At 42.9% G+C, this 16,867-nt stretch overlaps 1 protein-coding gene across 3 annotated transcripts in view; it reads left to right on the top strand.

Annotated features, from left to right (window-relative positions):
• The window catches only part of LOC110071323 (uncharacterized), a 36,342-nt gene that overhangs the window by 2,165 nt on the left and 17,310 nt on the right, over positions 1–16,867 (top strand). The window contains exons 2-5 of one of the 3 annotated variants that reach the window (XM_078388642.1): positions 32–86; positions 3,583–3,670; positions 5,089–5,199; positions 6,051–6,641. In XM_078388642.1, coding sequence (XP_078244768.1) covers positions 32–86; positions 3,583–3,636 — 109 coding nt within the window. In that variant the 3' untranslated portion in view covers positions 3,637–3,670; positions 5,089–5,199; positions 6,051–6,641. Of the gene's footprint in view, positions 1–31; positions 87–3,582; positions 3,671–5,088; positions 5,200–6,050; positions 6,642–16,867 lie in introns of those variants that run through there. The other 2 variants (XM_078388640.1, XM_078388641.1) reach the window with 2 other exon arrangements.

Raw genomic sequence — 16,867 nt, 5'->3', positions numbered from 1 at the left:
GTAGATTAATATTGTTCTTTTTCCTCCGCAGGGATACAGGCAAGAGGGCATGCTGTACTTTTAAACAAAGACTCAGAACACAACAGGTGAGTTGTGAAAAAATATTCTTGAGCATTAGCCTGAATGGATGTGATATCTTAAACAGGGACTGACTTTATGTTTAATTCCACTGCCCACGGTCCCTACAATAGCTAGGATGACGTGTCAGTGTATTGACGTTATGTTGACAGTTGACAGTTGGTCAAGATGGCGGCGCAAGCACTTGCAGCGGCTAGGCATTCCAGAGATCGGCCCTTATTACGGACTCTACATGCTCAGGCACAAGTAATTTACAGTCGACAAGAATTATTATCTATTGGCAGAGAAGGTTACAACTTTGAATCGACGGTCTCAACTTACAACATCCCAGCTGAGCTTTTAAGACAGCCTGCATATCCGGGGGTTACTCCCCCTGCTCTCCCTGTCAGGAAGAAAAGAGCACGGAGAAAACGCAAGCAGAAAAGAGGTTGCAGGGCCGGTCTACGAGTGAGGTTAGGCAAAAATCCTCACAAGCCTGCATTGCCAAGTCTTTTTGTCTCAAATGTTAGATCTCTACCCAACAAGATTGAGGAGCTGGAACTTACTATCTCCCTACAGAAAAATATTCGAGACTGTTGCGTTATGATCTTTACAGAGACATGGCTTGATTCTTCCATCCCAGGGGAGGTAATTGAACTACAAGGACGCAGAGTACATCGAGCAGACAGATCTGTTGAATCTGGGAAGAGCAGAGGTGGAGGGGTTTGTGTTTACACAAACGATAATTGGAGCACAGATGTTAAAATACTGGATATTCACTGTTCTCCTGATTTGGAGTATTTGGCAGTGAAATGCCGCCCCTTTTACCTGCCTCGTGAGTTTAATGTTATTATAATAACAGCAGTATATATACCTCCTGATGCTAACACAACCACAGCTTTGAGTTGTTTGTTAACTGCTATCAGCAAACAGCAGCAGGCCTACCCAGATGGAGTGCTGGTGGTAGCAGGTGATTTCAATCAAGCCAATTTAAAGACCGTCCTCCCTAACTTTTATCAGTACGTGGACTGTCCCACTAGAGGGGAAAATACCTTGGATCAGGTATATAGTAACATCATACATGGATATAAGACGAAGCCATTGCCTAGCTTGGGACAGTCAGATCATATATCTCTTTTTTTGATTCCATCATACAGACCTCTTGTTAAAAGAATCAGACCATCAATTAGAGAAATACAAGTGTGGCCAGTGGATGCATCTGAGCAACTTCAAGATTGCTTTAGGAGCACTGATTGGGCACTGTTTGAGGAGGACAATGTTGATACTTATGCCTCAACAGTACTGTTTTATATCAAAAGCTGCATCAATGCTGTTACTACTACCAGACAAGTACGAGTGTTTTCTAATAACAAGCCTTGGCTAAATAGAGAAGTGCGCCTTTTATTAAAAGCCAGAAATGCTGCTTTTCATTCTGGTGATGAACTACAGTACAGAGAGGCTAGAGCTAAACTGAAAAGGGGCATTAAGGATGCCAAAGCTATGTACAGCCAGAGAATTGAACAACACCTTGAAAGTTCTGACACTCGCCGAGTGTGGCACGGCCTAAGACAAATCACTGGTCAGAGTAACAAAAACAGTCTGTGTAGCAGCAGTGATTTTTTGGCTGAGCAGTTAAATCAATTTTTCAGCCGTTTTGAGGTGGAAACAGGAACAACCATTATTACAGCACCTCCTGTCTATAATACATCACTAGAATCTACCATCAACAGACAACCACTAGTACTGCAGATTTCAGATGTGAGACGCGCTTTCCAGAATATTAATGTTCGAAAGGCAGCTGGACCAGATGGAATCATGGGACGAGTTATTAGGGGCTGTGCTGCAGAATTAGCTGGAGTTTTTACGGATATTTTCAATCTATCCTTGTTGCAGTGTTCAGTCCCCACTTGCCTGAAGACATCTATTATAGTGCCAGTCCCCAAGCAGTCAGCTGTGGTATCTCTCAATGATTACAGACCAGTAGCTTTAACATCTGTTGTTATGAAATGTTTTGAGAGATTGGTGCTGGATTACATTAAGGCTAGTCTTCCACCTTCTTTGGACCCATGTCAATTTGCATACAGGAAAAATAGATCTACTGATGATGCTGTGTCCATTGTACTCCATACTGTATTGAGCCACTTAGAACATCAGGGAACTTATGCGAGGCTGTTGTTTGTGGATTATAGCTCTGCTTTTAATACCATTCTACCAAATAGGTTGTTTTTTAAAATGATCAACCTGGGATTACCTCAGGAGATCTGCATGTGGATAAAGGATTTTCTGACAGATAGGCCACAGTCAGTAAGGATGGGATCTCACCATTCTTCTACCCTGGTACTAAGTACAGGAGCTCCCCAGGGCTGCGTGCTAAGTCCCTTCCTCTATTCCCTGTACACACATGATTGCACCCCACTGTATAACACCAATGCAATTATTAAATTTGCGGATGATACGACAGTGGTGGGGCTCATAAATAAGAACAATGAGTCTGCTTATAGAAAGGAAGTACAAAGGTTGATACTTTGGTGTAAAGAAAATCATCTCACACTTAACATCAAAAAAACTAAAGAACTCATAATTGATTTTAGGAGGAAGAGATATGTACATTTACCACTGTACATAAACGGTGAGGAAGTGGAGAGAGTTGGTAGTTTTAAATTTCTGGGTACTTACATCTCAGAGGACCTCTCATGGACTATAAATGCCAACATGCTAATGAAGAAGGCACAGAAGAGGCTGTATTTCCTGAGAATGCTCGGCAAGTTAAATTTATCTCAGCATTTGCTTCTGTCATACTATCGTAGCACCATTGAGAGTGTCCTAACCTATGGCATTCTGGCATGGTTTGGGAGTAGCTCTGTAGCAGACAAAAAAGCTCTACAGAGAACCATTAAAATTGCCCAGAATATCATCGGGCTCCAGCTACCAACCCTGGATGACATCTTCACATCCCGCTGTCTAAGGAAATCACATAGCATCCTGAGAGACTCTTCCCATCCTGCTTATAACTTTTTTGAACTGTTACCATCTGGCAGAAGATATAGAACAATTAAGACTCGGACCACACGTTTTCTCAATAGTTTTTATCCCAGAGCTATAATTGCAATTAATAATGAGCTTAAAGACCACCAATAGTGAATAATTAGTTGGACTGTGTAACTTGGCCTGCGGTGTAGATGTTTGTATTTTTAGTGGGGGACTTTTAGTGGGTGGGGAGTGTTTGGGGAATTTTATGTGTGTGCATGTGTCTGGTCTCTGGGTGTCTGTGAATTTCGTTGTATGTGTATATACTTACAATGACAATAAATTATTATTATTATTATTATTATTATTATTATTATTATTATTATTATTATTATTAAAGCTCTGTGTGACCATTTGAATTTGCAAAGGCTTTAATGTGGTTAAAAGTAAGATATCAGACAGACGGCACACAACACAAAACTGCAAATATTCTCATGGAGAAGATGGGGATCAGATGTTAGAATGTCAAACATGTTGAATCTTTCTTGTTGTCCTCAGTTCCATAATGACAAAGCCGCGGAGAACGAGTCACACAAGTTGCGCTTGTCTTGACTGCGTTGGGACTGGAACCTTCAAATCATACCAGGTAAGCTGCGTGAAGACTGTCTCTCCCCACCTCCCGCCCTGCGCCACACATACCAACCAGGGTGAAAGTGGTTAGAGCCATGTTTCCTGGCTGGCTCGTAGCATTCAACACATGTGCCTGCGAACACCTGAGATTCAAAAGCCTTATATAAGACTTTGTATCTGACAGAAAAAGTAACACATCTGGTTCAATTGTTTTAGCATAATGTTTCAGCTGGGCTCTGTGTTTTCCTACAGATTCAGAATTCTAATTAGTAGTCATAATTTACTTTGTGTGCTTTTAAAAATTGTCTTTTTTGTGCTTTGGTAATCCTTAGTATTACCGTATTTTTCCGTGTATAAGACGCCCCCATGCATAAGATGCCTCCCCACATTTCTAACCCAAAATTAAGAAATCTAAGTGGGGTTTAGCAAATGTAGGGTAAAAAGGATCAAAGTGCTGAAGGATGGCTTTGATCCCTGCTTTCTCTCTTTGTGCTAAGCCTCGCGTGGGTTAGCAAAAGGAGGTGGGAAGGGATCAAAGCAATTCCACGACTGCACAATTATTTTGATCCCTTTCCCCTTTATATAGCCACGGGATTGTTTTGATCCTTCCCCCCTCCTTTTACTAAGACCCATGGGACTTAGCAAGCAGAGGGGAAAGCAGGGATCAAAGTCCTGCAGGATCACTTTGATCCCTGCTTTCCCCTCCACTTGTTTTTTTCTCCTCAGCTTACTTGCATGTATAAGACGACCCTCAATTTTTAGTCTAAATATTTTAGACAAAAGTATAGTCTTATACATGGAAAAATATAATCTGTGCAGGCTAAGGCCTTCCCTCGTTTCACGGGGGTCTGCCTTTTGGCCCTGCTCTTGTTGACAGCCTCCACATGAGTTAACTATTAGAAGGAGTGATGTTAGTCAGAGCGAGTAATTAGGATTAGTTGCTCTGGGACTATGGTCCAAAGTTAATTGAATTATAATAGTAATTATATCATTGGGAAATCTAAAATAGCAATGGAGCAATTGAGTAAAAATTTCCATGAATGTTTGCCCTTCCATCTTCATAAGCAAAGTCAGTTATTTGAAGAGAGAAAGAATAGGAAACAAAGGAGGGTGAAAATTCAGAAAAGCAACCTGGATATAAATTTGTTACAGGTTTAATCTGGGTCATTGCCACTCACCATGAAATGGTAATTTGGTTAAGGCTGGGAATTTACAGCTGGGGTATCTCAAAGTTTTTATCAAGCTATTATTATTAAGTACACTGATGGAATCCGTAATAGTTAAAAGCGTGTGAAACCAATATACTTTTGAAGTGTTTTAGCCTCTTAGCATTTGTATATTTGGATATGCCTTCAAATCCCTGATCAGCAACATAAGACCTCTCTGCTCATCTCTCTGCCTTGCCCCTGTGATATTCTGATCTTTTTATTGCAGGAACACACTTGCCTCCCTGTGGCACATTGAGAACTTCAAGGAAAGCCATCTCTCCTCTTGGAGATCAAGACACTGATGAAGAAAGGAAAAGCTGGATAAGGAATACAAAAGGTAGAGGGGGATATGGGGGGGGAAGAGGGGGAAGGAGAACACAAAATGTACTGTCATCCAGTTTGTTCATGTTGCTATATCAAGTCAACTTTCCGCCTTTCTACCATTTGATTGCCCTCCAGGTTTCAACTTACAGTTACATCTTAGTTTAATTCTATGTTATTCAAGCACGATCTGGTGACTCAAGCCATTTATATAATAAATCCCATCGTTCAGTTGCCTTTTGTACTGGACAGTCTTTCAACACTTCCGATAGTATAGCCATTTCTGCTGCTTCCCATACCTTCTCAGTGAGTTCCTCTTGTTTCAGTAGCTCCAATTTCTTCCAATACTTAGCATAAAGAATTCTGGCTGCAGTGACTATTTATATTTGATATCTTATATATCTATATAATAAGATATCAAATGGCCCATGAAAGCCTGGGAGTGGAAGAAGATGTAGGAGAACATTGAGTTGTGGGAGAAAGAATCTGGCCAGGGGTGCAAAGAGAGGTTAGTGCTGAAGAATTTCAGAAGGAGAAACATGCCTTAGAAGAAATTGAACAGAGGTGTGCAGTTTGAGGATATAGTTATACTCTGATATTCAGAAAATATATGGTTTTTATAAAGTGAGTATGGGACAATAGGGTGGAGCTTTAAAGGGTTATTTTTGGGACTACAGTTCCCCAAATGGACTGACGATGTGGGAACCTTGACATTGGTAGGTATTCCTCCACATCAGGAAGCAAAATGCCTTGGCAAAATCTCTCAGGAGCTGTGAGGAAGGCTGAAAATTCTCCCTGGGTTTGATGAATCCCGTTTAGCCTCCTTGCTGTGTTCAGAGGTATGATGCTTAATTGTTCCCTCTCTAGGCTGATGCCGCCCTCAATGTGGAGGGTCCCCAGATGCGTATGGAAGCCATAGAGCTGCTGGTGGTGTCTCTGCGCCAACAGATAGTCAGCCAGGGAGCTGCGATGAAGTCCCTCCAGCACAGCTGCTCCCAGTATGAGCGGCTGCTCAAAATGTCTCAGGAGACGCACAATTCCCCCCATGGAAGCCAAGGATTTGAGTCAAGGGGGACAGAGCTGGTCAGCACCGACGGAACCCTGGTGTGGAAGCTGGAGAAGTTTTCCAAGCTCTTGAAAGAGGCCAAAGCCAGAAGGAGGCAATCCATCTACTCCCCTGCCTTTGCCACCCACATTTATGGCTACCGCCTTTGCATCCGGCTGTACCCAGACGGAGACAGTATCAGCAAAGGCGGCCACCGCAAATAGGAAGTCATTTATTCATTCTGTGGCACTTTAAACGGGGCTTTGCAATCACTAAGGATTCCAGTATGTACATCCTGAAACATGAGTTTTTTCTGCCTCACATGCCATTTATTAACAACGGTATTTATTTATACAACAATAATGTACTTGATGTTGTGCAAATCATAATAAATATATCTCTGTGACTGAGAATTGACATGTTCTAATTTTGGGGGGTACATGACCTGTATATACACCCGGAAACAAGGAAAACGTTAGTAAGGTACCATTGCCTACGGAGCCTCACAAACCCACCACCCCCACCATGAATAAAGGCATCACTTAAAGCTTCCTGAGAGACTGAGGCAAACTGCAGGAGACAGGCCTGTCTGCTGATGCCTTGACATTCATTTCCTCCTATGAAGGAGAATGGGTGCATGATGCTGGAATCACTTAGTGGGTTGGGGCACTTGTTGACAGAGCCAGGGAGTAAGTGTTGGTCCTCCCCTAAGAGAGGCCAGGCATGATCAACTGGAGCATGTGTGGCTGATGACATTACATGCCCTGGCATCTGTGTGGCCGTGGGCAAAATGCACTGTCCCAGAGGGCCACCAGAAGGAGGAACTGGGAGATTACCCTGAATCTTTCCTAATTTCATTAGAGAGAGTGTACAGGACTTTGAGATTAAGGATGATGAAAGGATGATAGTTTTGAGATCACAAATAAGTGGAGATTTATCTGAGCTTTATTCTCAGATGTCTCTGGAGCAAGCTAGAGGTTATGAGGCATATAGAAAAATATATATTCTAGATTTGGTATAAATGCAGAAGACATTAGAAGAAAATTCCTTTCCCTTACCAAAAAGCCTGAAGAATCTTATGCCCAAGTGGGGGCTAAATTGATTCAGGGTTTGGACAAATGGATGGAACATAAAAATTTTACTTCTGTAGACCAAATGAGAAATGTGGTTGGTTTAGAACAATTTTATTCAGTATTGCCAAGGGAATTGCGTTATTTGGTCAAGGACAAAAATCCTAAAAATGTACTACAGGTGTCTGAATTTGCTGATTCCATTAGTGAGATTAGATCAGTGGTTCTTAACTCTTTGTTACTCAGATGCTTTTGAACAGCAACTCCCAGAAACCCCAGCCAGCACAGCTGGTGGTGAAGGCTTCTGGGAGTTGCAGTCCAAAACTCCTGAGTAACCCAAGGAAACCAGTGGATTAGATATCCTCGATTTTCTGAGGTAAAATTGGTAGAAAAGTGTGGGATGACAGGAGGAGAGGACCCCCACCTGGTAGAGATTAACTCAGAAGTACAGTAGGAAGCCATTTTGGAGACAGACCCTCATCTCCAGAGCACAGTCATCTGAAACCTAATAGTCCTGAGGGAAAAGTTAATAAGGCACTTTGTTTTGAACCCAAGGCCAGTAAACAATTTTATGTGTGTGGTGGGAAAGGTCATTTTTGGGCTCAGTGTGAGACTCAAAAGACTAGGGATTTTAACCAGCATAAAGGTGGAAATTCCAGTCCACCTAAGAAGGTGTTTTGTGTGCAGCATAATAAGGCAGAGCAATTGGCAGTCGAAGCTGAGGCTTCTTTCCGCCACAACATGGTTGCTATGGAAACGGACTTGGCAGAGAGCCCAGAACTTGCATAGGTGAGAGTGATATAATGTTTCCTTTTTTCAGTACAATCAGGATTTATTGAATAACTCTGCAGAGCCTATTTTCATTGACAACATGAAGTATAGGTCTGAAAGACCCTTTTCCCAAGTTACTATTTGTCACTCAGACATCATTCCTGAAGAAAATATGTTGAAACAAAACATCACCCTCAAAGGCGTGGTGGTGCTGCCAGTGGCCAAAGTAGCAGTGAGATACCAGGGGTGGTCTGGTATATGGAAGTTAGCAGTGTCAGACCAAATCCCTCCTCCTTGTTTAATCGGCTTAATCTCTCTAAGGATGTGCAGAGTGTTTTAGTGGTAACCCCCTCCCAGGGCAAGCAAATTACAGTCCCTGAGGAAAGACTGGAAGACCTAACCTCTTAATCAAACCTGGGATAGCCCAGTCTGGAGGAAAACTCTGAGGTAGCAGAAATGGCTGAAGCGTTCATAACGAAGAATCCAAATAGTTCCTCCTTTATTAATGAGCAGAAGCAAGACCCTACCTAAAATGAATGCTTTGCACAAGTTAAGGAAATTCCACTGACCCCTGAAAATCTTGAACGATACCATATAGACCTAATATATAGAGAGGTTTTAAAGGCATCTCATAGAGGGGGACCCTACAAACAATTAATTGTCCCTGTAAAATATAGGGAGAAGTCCTTAGAGGTAGCAGAGCCAAGCTTGGGGGGGGTACTCATGGAAAGGAGAAAGGCTTGTGTGAGGAAAAGGCCCAGGAAACAGCATTCTGTCCCAAGGACAAAATGGTGAGGCTGAGACCCATAGAGGGGAGTGAATTGCTGTTGGCATGGTCAGGACCTGTGGATTTGTTGCAGCAGCACTGGATAGTTGAAGGGACTAGTATTAAGAAGGGTCCCCATGCAGCTGCAAAAGTCCTGATAGTCTTGCAGAATAAACCCTTACCTGATAAACCAGAGATCAAAGGAATAGAACCAGATGTTGAAAATCTCAATACATCTGACATAAACCAAGTGTTTGAGATGGCACCTAAAAGAAACTTGTCTGAGAACCTTGAAGTGGCCCGTGATAGTGGTCCCCCACCTGTGAAGAGCTTTGCAACAAAAGTACCTGTGGGCGAGTTTATTGGTGAGGGTGAAGGGAAAAACAGTAACATTTCTAGGAAGAACGCAATCATACCAGTGTTGGAGGAATGGAAGAAACTGCCTATCCTTTTCCCAGCTGAGAAAGTGAAGCCACAAATCAAAAAGAAGGGAGGCTTCACCCAGAAAAGGTGAGCCGAGGACATCCAGTGGAGGCTCCCTTCGCCACGGCTCTAATCACCCTCTCTGGGCAAGGATCCAACGAGGAGGCGGTGGGCCTAAAGCTAGCTATTACCCTGGAGGCTCACTCCTTTACAACAGGGTCAAACTGAACCAGCTGGGCAGTGGGAGTTGGGGCAGCGATGGTCACCCCCAGATCAGCTAGGCTGCTAGTGGAGTCCAGGTCAGCATGAATGGCCTCGATTTTTTTGCTTCCTTTAATGTCATCTACCTGACTCATAAGATCATCTCAGTTGAGGCTCTTCCAGTTGGCCAACCCAAGGGAGGCCTGTAAGTCTTCTACAAGAGATAGGGCCTTCTTTGTGGTGGCTCCAACCTTATAGAACCACCTTCCGGAGGAGCTCCGCCTAGTCCTCTCCCTGTTGACATTTCGGAAGCAATTAAAGACATGGCTTTTCAGGGAGGCTTTGCACACCAACTCCAGCTAACCATCTTCTCCCCCCTCCTCTTCTCCCCCCCCCCCCCCGCTTTCACTCCATCCACTCTGGGTTTATATGATTAGTCGGTACCATCTGTTTTTAGGGTTATTGTTGCTGCTTTTAATGTTTCTACCTTTATTTTTGTTTTATATTATATGTGTTGTAACTGCCAAGAGTAATGCCTTGACACCAAAGGGAGTGGAATACAAATTGAATAAATGAAGGAAGGAAGGAAACAAACAAACTCTCTGGTGTGCTGGACCCGAATAGCCATGCAGACCATGAAACTAATATAAATCCATTAACACGCTGAACAACATCACACAATACTGTTTTCTTGGAAGAGAACATATTAAGATTTGTAGATGTGGGAGTTGGTGTGCCAGGTGTCATATGCTCCTCAGGACTACACCCCCCCCCAATCACCCCGTTATCAAACCCTGTCCTTTTGCCACTGAGGAAAGGTCTAGGATGGCCTTTTTTCTACATCAAATTAGATTTTCTTTTGGAGGGTTTTCTTAGCCACTGGTGTTCCCCCCCCCTTTCTGCAGCCTGAAATAGCATAATCCTGCAAAGACTTGCTACTAAGGGATTAAAAACATAGTGAACTGTCTTCTATACCAGTATTATGTATCGACTCTGACTGGCAGCAGCTTTTGTTCAGCAGCCACCACCCAAAAATACAAGAAAGGCCGCCATGGTTTTATGACAGGGCCCCTATTCATTACAATTGCAGGAAAAACTACAGGTGTCCTCAACTGCAGATACAGAGGGGACATGCAAAACTTCAGCTGCCACTGGCTACACCTGTTGAGTTTCTATTAGTCAAAAGGCTGTTAAAAACATGGAAACAATGTTCAAAATCCCCCGATTAAGCCATAACAACTACTGTAAATGTACCAGGAGTGTTTTCTAGGCTCTGGCCTGCAGGGGGAAACCATAATCCTCCCCTTTACTTTTACTGTACGTATGTCTTCTTTCCCCTAAAAGTTAAAAAAACCCCAGCCCACAGCAAATTAAAACTGTCAGCATGACCACACACACACACACACACACACACACACACACACACACACACACATTTATATAAATAGTAAACAGTTTTAAAATCCAAAAGTCACACCAACAAAGGTCATTTAAAAGGCTAATATAAAGAGAAGTGTGTTGACACCTTTTCTAAAGGGAACCTTGAAGGCAATAGGAAGAGAGGAAAACCTCAGCATCAGATGGATGGACTTGATAAAGGGACTGCATACAGCCTTTAGTTTGCAAGATCTGAGCTGGACTCTTAAGGTAGGACCTCCTGTTGTTATGTGCCATCAAGTCAGTTTCCAACTGATGGAGACTCTATGAATGAATGACTATGTAAATGTCCTGTTCTCAACAGCTCTGCTCATCTCATATTTGCTCTTCCTCTTTTCTTGCTGCCTTCTGCTTTTCCCAGCATTATAATCTTTTCCAGAAAATCTTACCATCTCACAATGAGCCCAAAAATAGGAAAACTTTTGCTTCAACATTTTTGCCTCCAGAGATAGTGCAGGTTTGATTTGATCTGGGACTGACTTCTTCACTGTCCAGCTTTCACACCCATACATAGCGATCAGAAATACAAAAGTGTGGATGAACTTAGTTTGGGTCTCCAGGATGCATCCGTACACTTTATAAGATTGCCCTGTGTTGAAATCATTTGATGGCACACGAGACATCAAAATATTTAAAATTAACACTGACATGACCAATAAAAACCACTGTGAAGATATCACCATACTGGATTTTTAAATTTTTTAATTAAATCCCACAAGTCTCCTCTCCCCATGGGTATAAATGTCTTCTGAGGCTGTATCCCATTTATCTGAAAAAGTGAGCTAAAGAGAGAGAGAAGTGAGAATTGGTGTTGGAAAAAGAAAATGGGACTCTTGTGAGCTCAAGGCCATGGCTTCCTTTATTGAGTTGATCCATCTCATATTTGGTCTGCCTCTTTTCCTGCTGCTTTCAACTTTTGCCAGCATTATTGTCTTGCCTTTTGAGACTTGTCTTTTAATGACTGATTGATATCCTTGGGAGAGTTCGAGCTTTACAAAGAGTCTTGTGACATAGTGCTTAAAGTGCAGTACTGCAGCCAAAACTGTGCATATGACTTGGGTTCAATCCCAGGTAGCTGGTTTGATGTTTCCTCAACCTACCTTCCTTCCGTCCAAGGTCAGTAAATTGAATACTGGGAGGGAGGGCAATGTGTAGCCTGCATAATTACATCGTAAACAGCCCAGAGAGTGCTTTAACTGCTGTGGGGTGGTATATAAGCAGCACTCTTTGCTTTTTGCTTTGCTTTTGCTTTATTTATTTATTTATTTATTTATTTATTTATTTATTTATTTATTTATTTATTTATTTATTTATTTATTTATTTATTTATTTATTTATTTAATTAAATTTATTTATTTATTTATTTATTTATTTATTTATTTATTTATTTCATTTCATTTCATTTCATTTATACCCTGCCTATCTGGTCAATTGTGACCACTCTAGGCGGCTTACAACACACACTATAAAAACAATTAGACCTATAGCATAGCACATAACATAATTTGCATAAATAAAAAGAAATAAAAAATTTTCCCCAAGGATGGCAAGAAACAGGGTATATTATAACAGAATAGGAAAGAAAGAATAATTAGGAATTAACTGGAAGGGGGGAAGGCCTGCCTAAACATCCATGTTTTCAGTTGTTTCTTGAAAATACCCAGCGAGGGAGCTGTGCGAATCTCAGGAGGTAAGTTTTTCCAGAGATGAGGAGCCACCGCCGAGAAGGCCCGGTTTCTTGTTTTTTCCTTCCGGGCCTCCCTCGGCGTCAGGCTCCTCAACCTCACCTCCTGACTCGCGCAAGTGACACGGGTAGAACTGGGTGGGAGTAAGCGTTCCGCCAAGTATCGAGGCCCTAATCTGTTTAGGGCTTTAAACGTAAGCATCAAAACTTTGAAGTCAACGCGGAACCGAATGGGCAGCCAATGCAACGCGGCCAGAATAGGAGAAATGTGATGGTATTTTCTCACTCTGCTAAGGAACCTGGCCGCTGCATTCTGCACCACGTGGAGTTTCCACGTCAGCCTCAAAGGTAGCCACACGTAGAGCGCATTACAGTGGTCTAATCTTGAGATTACGAGCGCATGGACCAAGGTGGTGAGTGCCCCCACATTGAGATATGGTCGCAGCCAGGCTATCCGCCAGAGATGAAAAAAGGCGGTGCGGACCACTGACGCCACCTGAGTCTCCATGGAGAGCGCCGGGTCCAGATGGATCCCCAGACTGCGAACCCCACTCTTTGCTGCAAGGGTCACCCCTCCCAAACGAGAGGGAGTCACCCAAGCCGCCAACAGTGGGGGCACCCACCCTCAGGACCTCCATCTTGTCCAGGTTCAGCCTCAGCCCATTCTCCTGCATCCACTCCAGTACAGTCCCCAGGCAGCGCTGAAGGGACAGGATGGCATCTCCTGCAGTTGGTGAAAAGGAGATGTAGAGCTGCGTGTCATCCGCATACTGATGATACGATGCCCCACATCCCCTGATGACCCCACCCAGCAGCCTCATGAAGATATTAAACAGCATTGGGGAGATAATCGACCCCTGTGGAACCCCACAATTGAGAATCCATGGGGCTGAGACACTCTCCCCAAGCTGAACTCTCTGGGGACGGTCCTCCAAGAAGGAACGGAGCCAGGCAAGCGCCAGGCCACCAATTCCCAGCTCGGAGAGCCTCCCCAGGAGGATACCGTGGTCAACGTTATCAAAGGCCGCCAAGATGTTGAGAAGGACTAACAAAGAAGTTTTTCCCCTGTCAGCCTCCCTCAATAGGTCATGGTACAGGGCGACCAATACCGTCTCTGTACCGTGGCGCGGCCTGAAGCCCGACTGAAATGGATCCAGGGCATCCGCTTCTTCCAAGAGAGCCTGAAGCTGGTCAGCCACCACTCTCTCCACCACTTTGGTCATGAAAGAAATATTGGCGACGGGCCTATAATTGCCAATTTCGTCTGCCGCCAAACTAGGTTTCTTTCTTATGGGCCTAATGAGTGTCTCCTTGAGGGCAGAAGGAAACCTGCCCTCAAGGAAAGACCCATTAACACTTTTATGTGTCTTTCTGGTAATCCATGCCATAAATAAGAGAGAATTATATAAAGCTGCCTTCTGCTAGTGGTGTACATTGACCTGAGATGCTCAAATGGGTTTTAATTTGTGTATTTAAGATAATTTCATTATTTTCACTAGAGACAAGATTTATTGCAATGTTTTTGTATTTATTACACAGTATGTTTTTTCTTGTTGTATGGGTTTATTGTATGTTTTGAACTACCCAAAGAGTGATAACACCAATGGGGCAGCAGAGAAGTGGAAATAAATAAATGAACGAACGAACGAGCGAGTGAGCAAGCAAGCAAGCTCTTCTGGATTACCACATTTAAAATTAGTTGATGTTTTCCCCTCTTGTTGGCTTTTCTTTCATTGTCCATCTTTCACATCCACGATGACTGCAAACTGCTTCTGGAAAGTAGTTTTTCATAAGGAGACAGTAAGAATTTTTTTTTTCACTGACAAATACTGTAACTTGATTTCAGCTGCTGCAGTTGATGGAATTCCTTTTAATGCAAACACTAAAAGTTACAGTATTAGAGACATGGCATACAATATGGTTGCTTTCCACCAGAGGGCAACAACAGCACGAGATTTAAATATACAGTAGTCTGCCAAATTAATAAACCACACACTCAGGTAACTCATGAACAGCAGGGGGCAAAAAGAGAGGAAAATATTAAACTAAATAGAGTGCTAATCTAAATGTCAAATAAATACATAAAAGAATGAACAGCAGGGAGCAACAGTGTCAAAGGTTTCCGCATCAGATTCTCTAGGAGTATTACTATTCCCCCCCATTTCCCCCCACCATTGATTCTTTCTTTCTCAGTTCTTTCTTCAAGATAAATAAAAGCCAAGAGACAGTTAATTTGTTACACACTTCTAAAAGGTTAGAAAATACCAAAATCGAAGAGAAGTCATCTCAAACTCAATTCTTCCTTGATCTTTTTTTTTTGCCTGACATAAGTTACAGAAAAACTAGAAGCTAAAAGCAACAATAACAACAAGAAAAAGAGCAAAAACTAGAATTTAAAAGTAACAATGTGGAAAGTGAGGCTATTCTACTTATGGGACATCATGAGAAGACAGGATTCTCTGGGCGGGGGGGGCGGACTCAGTAATGCTGAGAAGGGTGAAAGACAGCAGGAAAAGAGGAAGACCAAATACGAGATGGACTGGCTTCCTAAGGAATCCCCAGGCTTGAATTTGCAAGAGCTGAGCAGAGCCATTGAGGAAAGGACATTTTGAAGATCACTCATTCATAGGAACGCTGTAATTCAGAGGCGACTTGACAGCACAGAACAACAACTAAAGTAACAAAACACTCCAAGGACGACAGTTGCCAGGTCTTAGACTGTGGGCTATGAGACCGTTCTCTCCCTCTAACCAGCTTGTTGTCCTCAGGTATGAATCAGAATAACGAATACTAGCTGAAGGGTCTTGGGAATGGTAAGTCAAACAAAACAAAACACCTCTCCCAAGTTCCGGAAATGAGGAGAGCCCCATCCCCAGCATGGAAGTAAGAATCAATGAGCAGGGCATGTCAGCTTCCGTACATTGATCAAAGCTGGGGGGTTCATGGACTATAATAGAGGGCAACCCACTCCAAAATTTGAGGGACATCCTCTTGCCCCCCCAGGTCACAAGCCCCCTTGACATTGGGGCACCACCATGTCCTTCTCAGGCAAGAACACAACGTTGGCCTACGTAAAGTACTGTAACTGGTGTTGGTGAGCATTCTAGGTCATTTCCAATTCATGATCTCAGGCTAAAGTGTCCCTTAAGAACTCTTTCTGAGAAGAGAATTCTAGTCTACAAGGAATTTCTTAAAGACTAAAGAGTCTTCTACCCCTTAGATCAACAGTTACGAGCCTTGGGTCCCCAGGTCTTCTTGGACTAAAACTTCCAGAAATCTTCATCACTTGCTGTGTTGGCCAAGATCCCTGGGAGTTGTAGCACAGAAGACTCACGTCTACAGAACATTGATGTAAACTAATTTATAAGGAAGGGTGCTAATTTTGATATAAACACTGTAATTTAGAAAGCCATGGAGCCAAAATCTTAATTCCATCCCATTCAGTGAGACCCACACCTGAGTAAGTTCACATAAATTTATTTATTAATTACATTTATATTCCTCCATTACTCCAAGAAGCTCAAGGCAATGTAATATAACTATTTTGCTCCCTACTTATCTTCACAACGACCTTGTGTGGACGGCCAAGTGATGGTCCTGTAGTAATTTCCATGGCTCAGTGGGTACCTAAACCCACACTTCCTAAACCTAGTTCAACACTTTAACCGTTGCCTCCTTTCACTCTTACTTGGGTGGAGATCCAATTGAACTCAGTGAGATTTACTCTCCAGTTAGCCCATCGCGGATGGTGCTGTTAGTTTATCAAGAAGAGTGGAGCTTTTTTTAGGTTTGGCCCTTCAGAGAACCTTCTCCGTAACCAGGGTGAGGCGTCTGTCTCGGCCAGCTGGTTTTGGGTGCCGCTAAAGACCAGGAAATGCCTACTGTACTTCTTTAAGTTCTTGTTACAGTTTTTTGGGGGGCAGAGAAAAGCATGAGAACAAGTGCTTGAGGGGTTTCCTGTCTCAAATGATGAAATAATGCTGAGTTTTTACTTGGACGGAAGTGCCACTTACTGCCCTGTCTCAATTCCATGTTCCATGTACCCTCTTTTCTTTCAAGTTATGGCCAGGCCTACTCGGCCTTAGGATGGGGCCTTCATGTATTCCCTCAGGAAAAGATTGCCTAAGCTGGGCCAGTCCTCTTCCAGTGAAGCTTCTCTACCATGATCCATTAGATGTAACATCTATCTGAAATATCTGTAGGGGATTTTAAGGTGTTGTGTCATCAGTGATTTGATGACAAGCATGAACCACAAAAAATCTTGTGATACCCAGAAGACAAAAAAAA

The sequence above is a fragment of the Pogona vitticeps genome, chromosome 2 (assembly GCF_051106095.1).
Source record: "Pogona vitticeps strain Pit_001003342236 chromosome 2, PviZW2.1, whole genome shotgun sequence".
In the NCBI taxonomy this organism is placed as follows: Eukaryota; Metazoa; Chordata; class Lepidosauria; order Squamata; family Agamidae; genus Pogona; species Pogona vitticeps.
The sequence above is the reverse complement of the archived record's forward strand: the minus strand, read 5'-3'. Positions and strand labels throughout refer to the sequence as shown.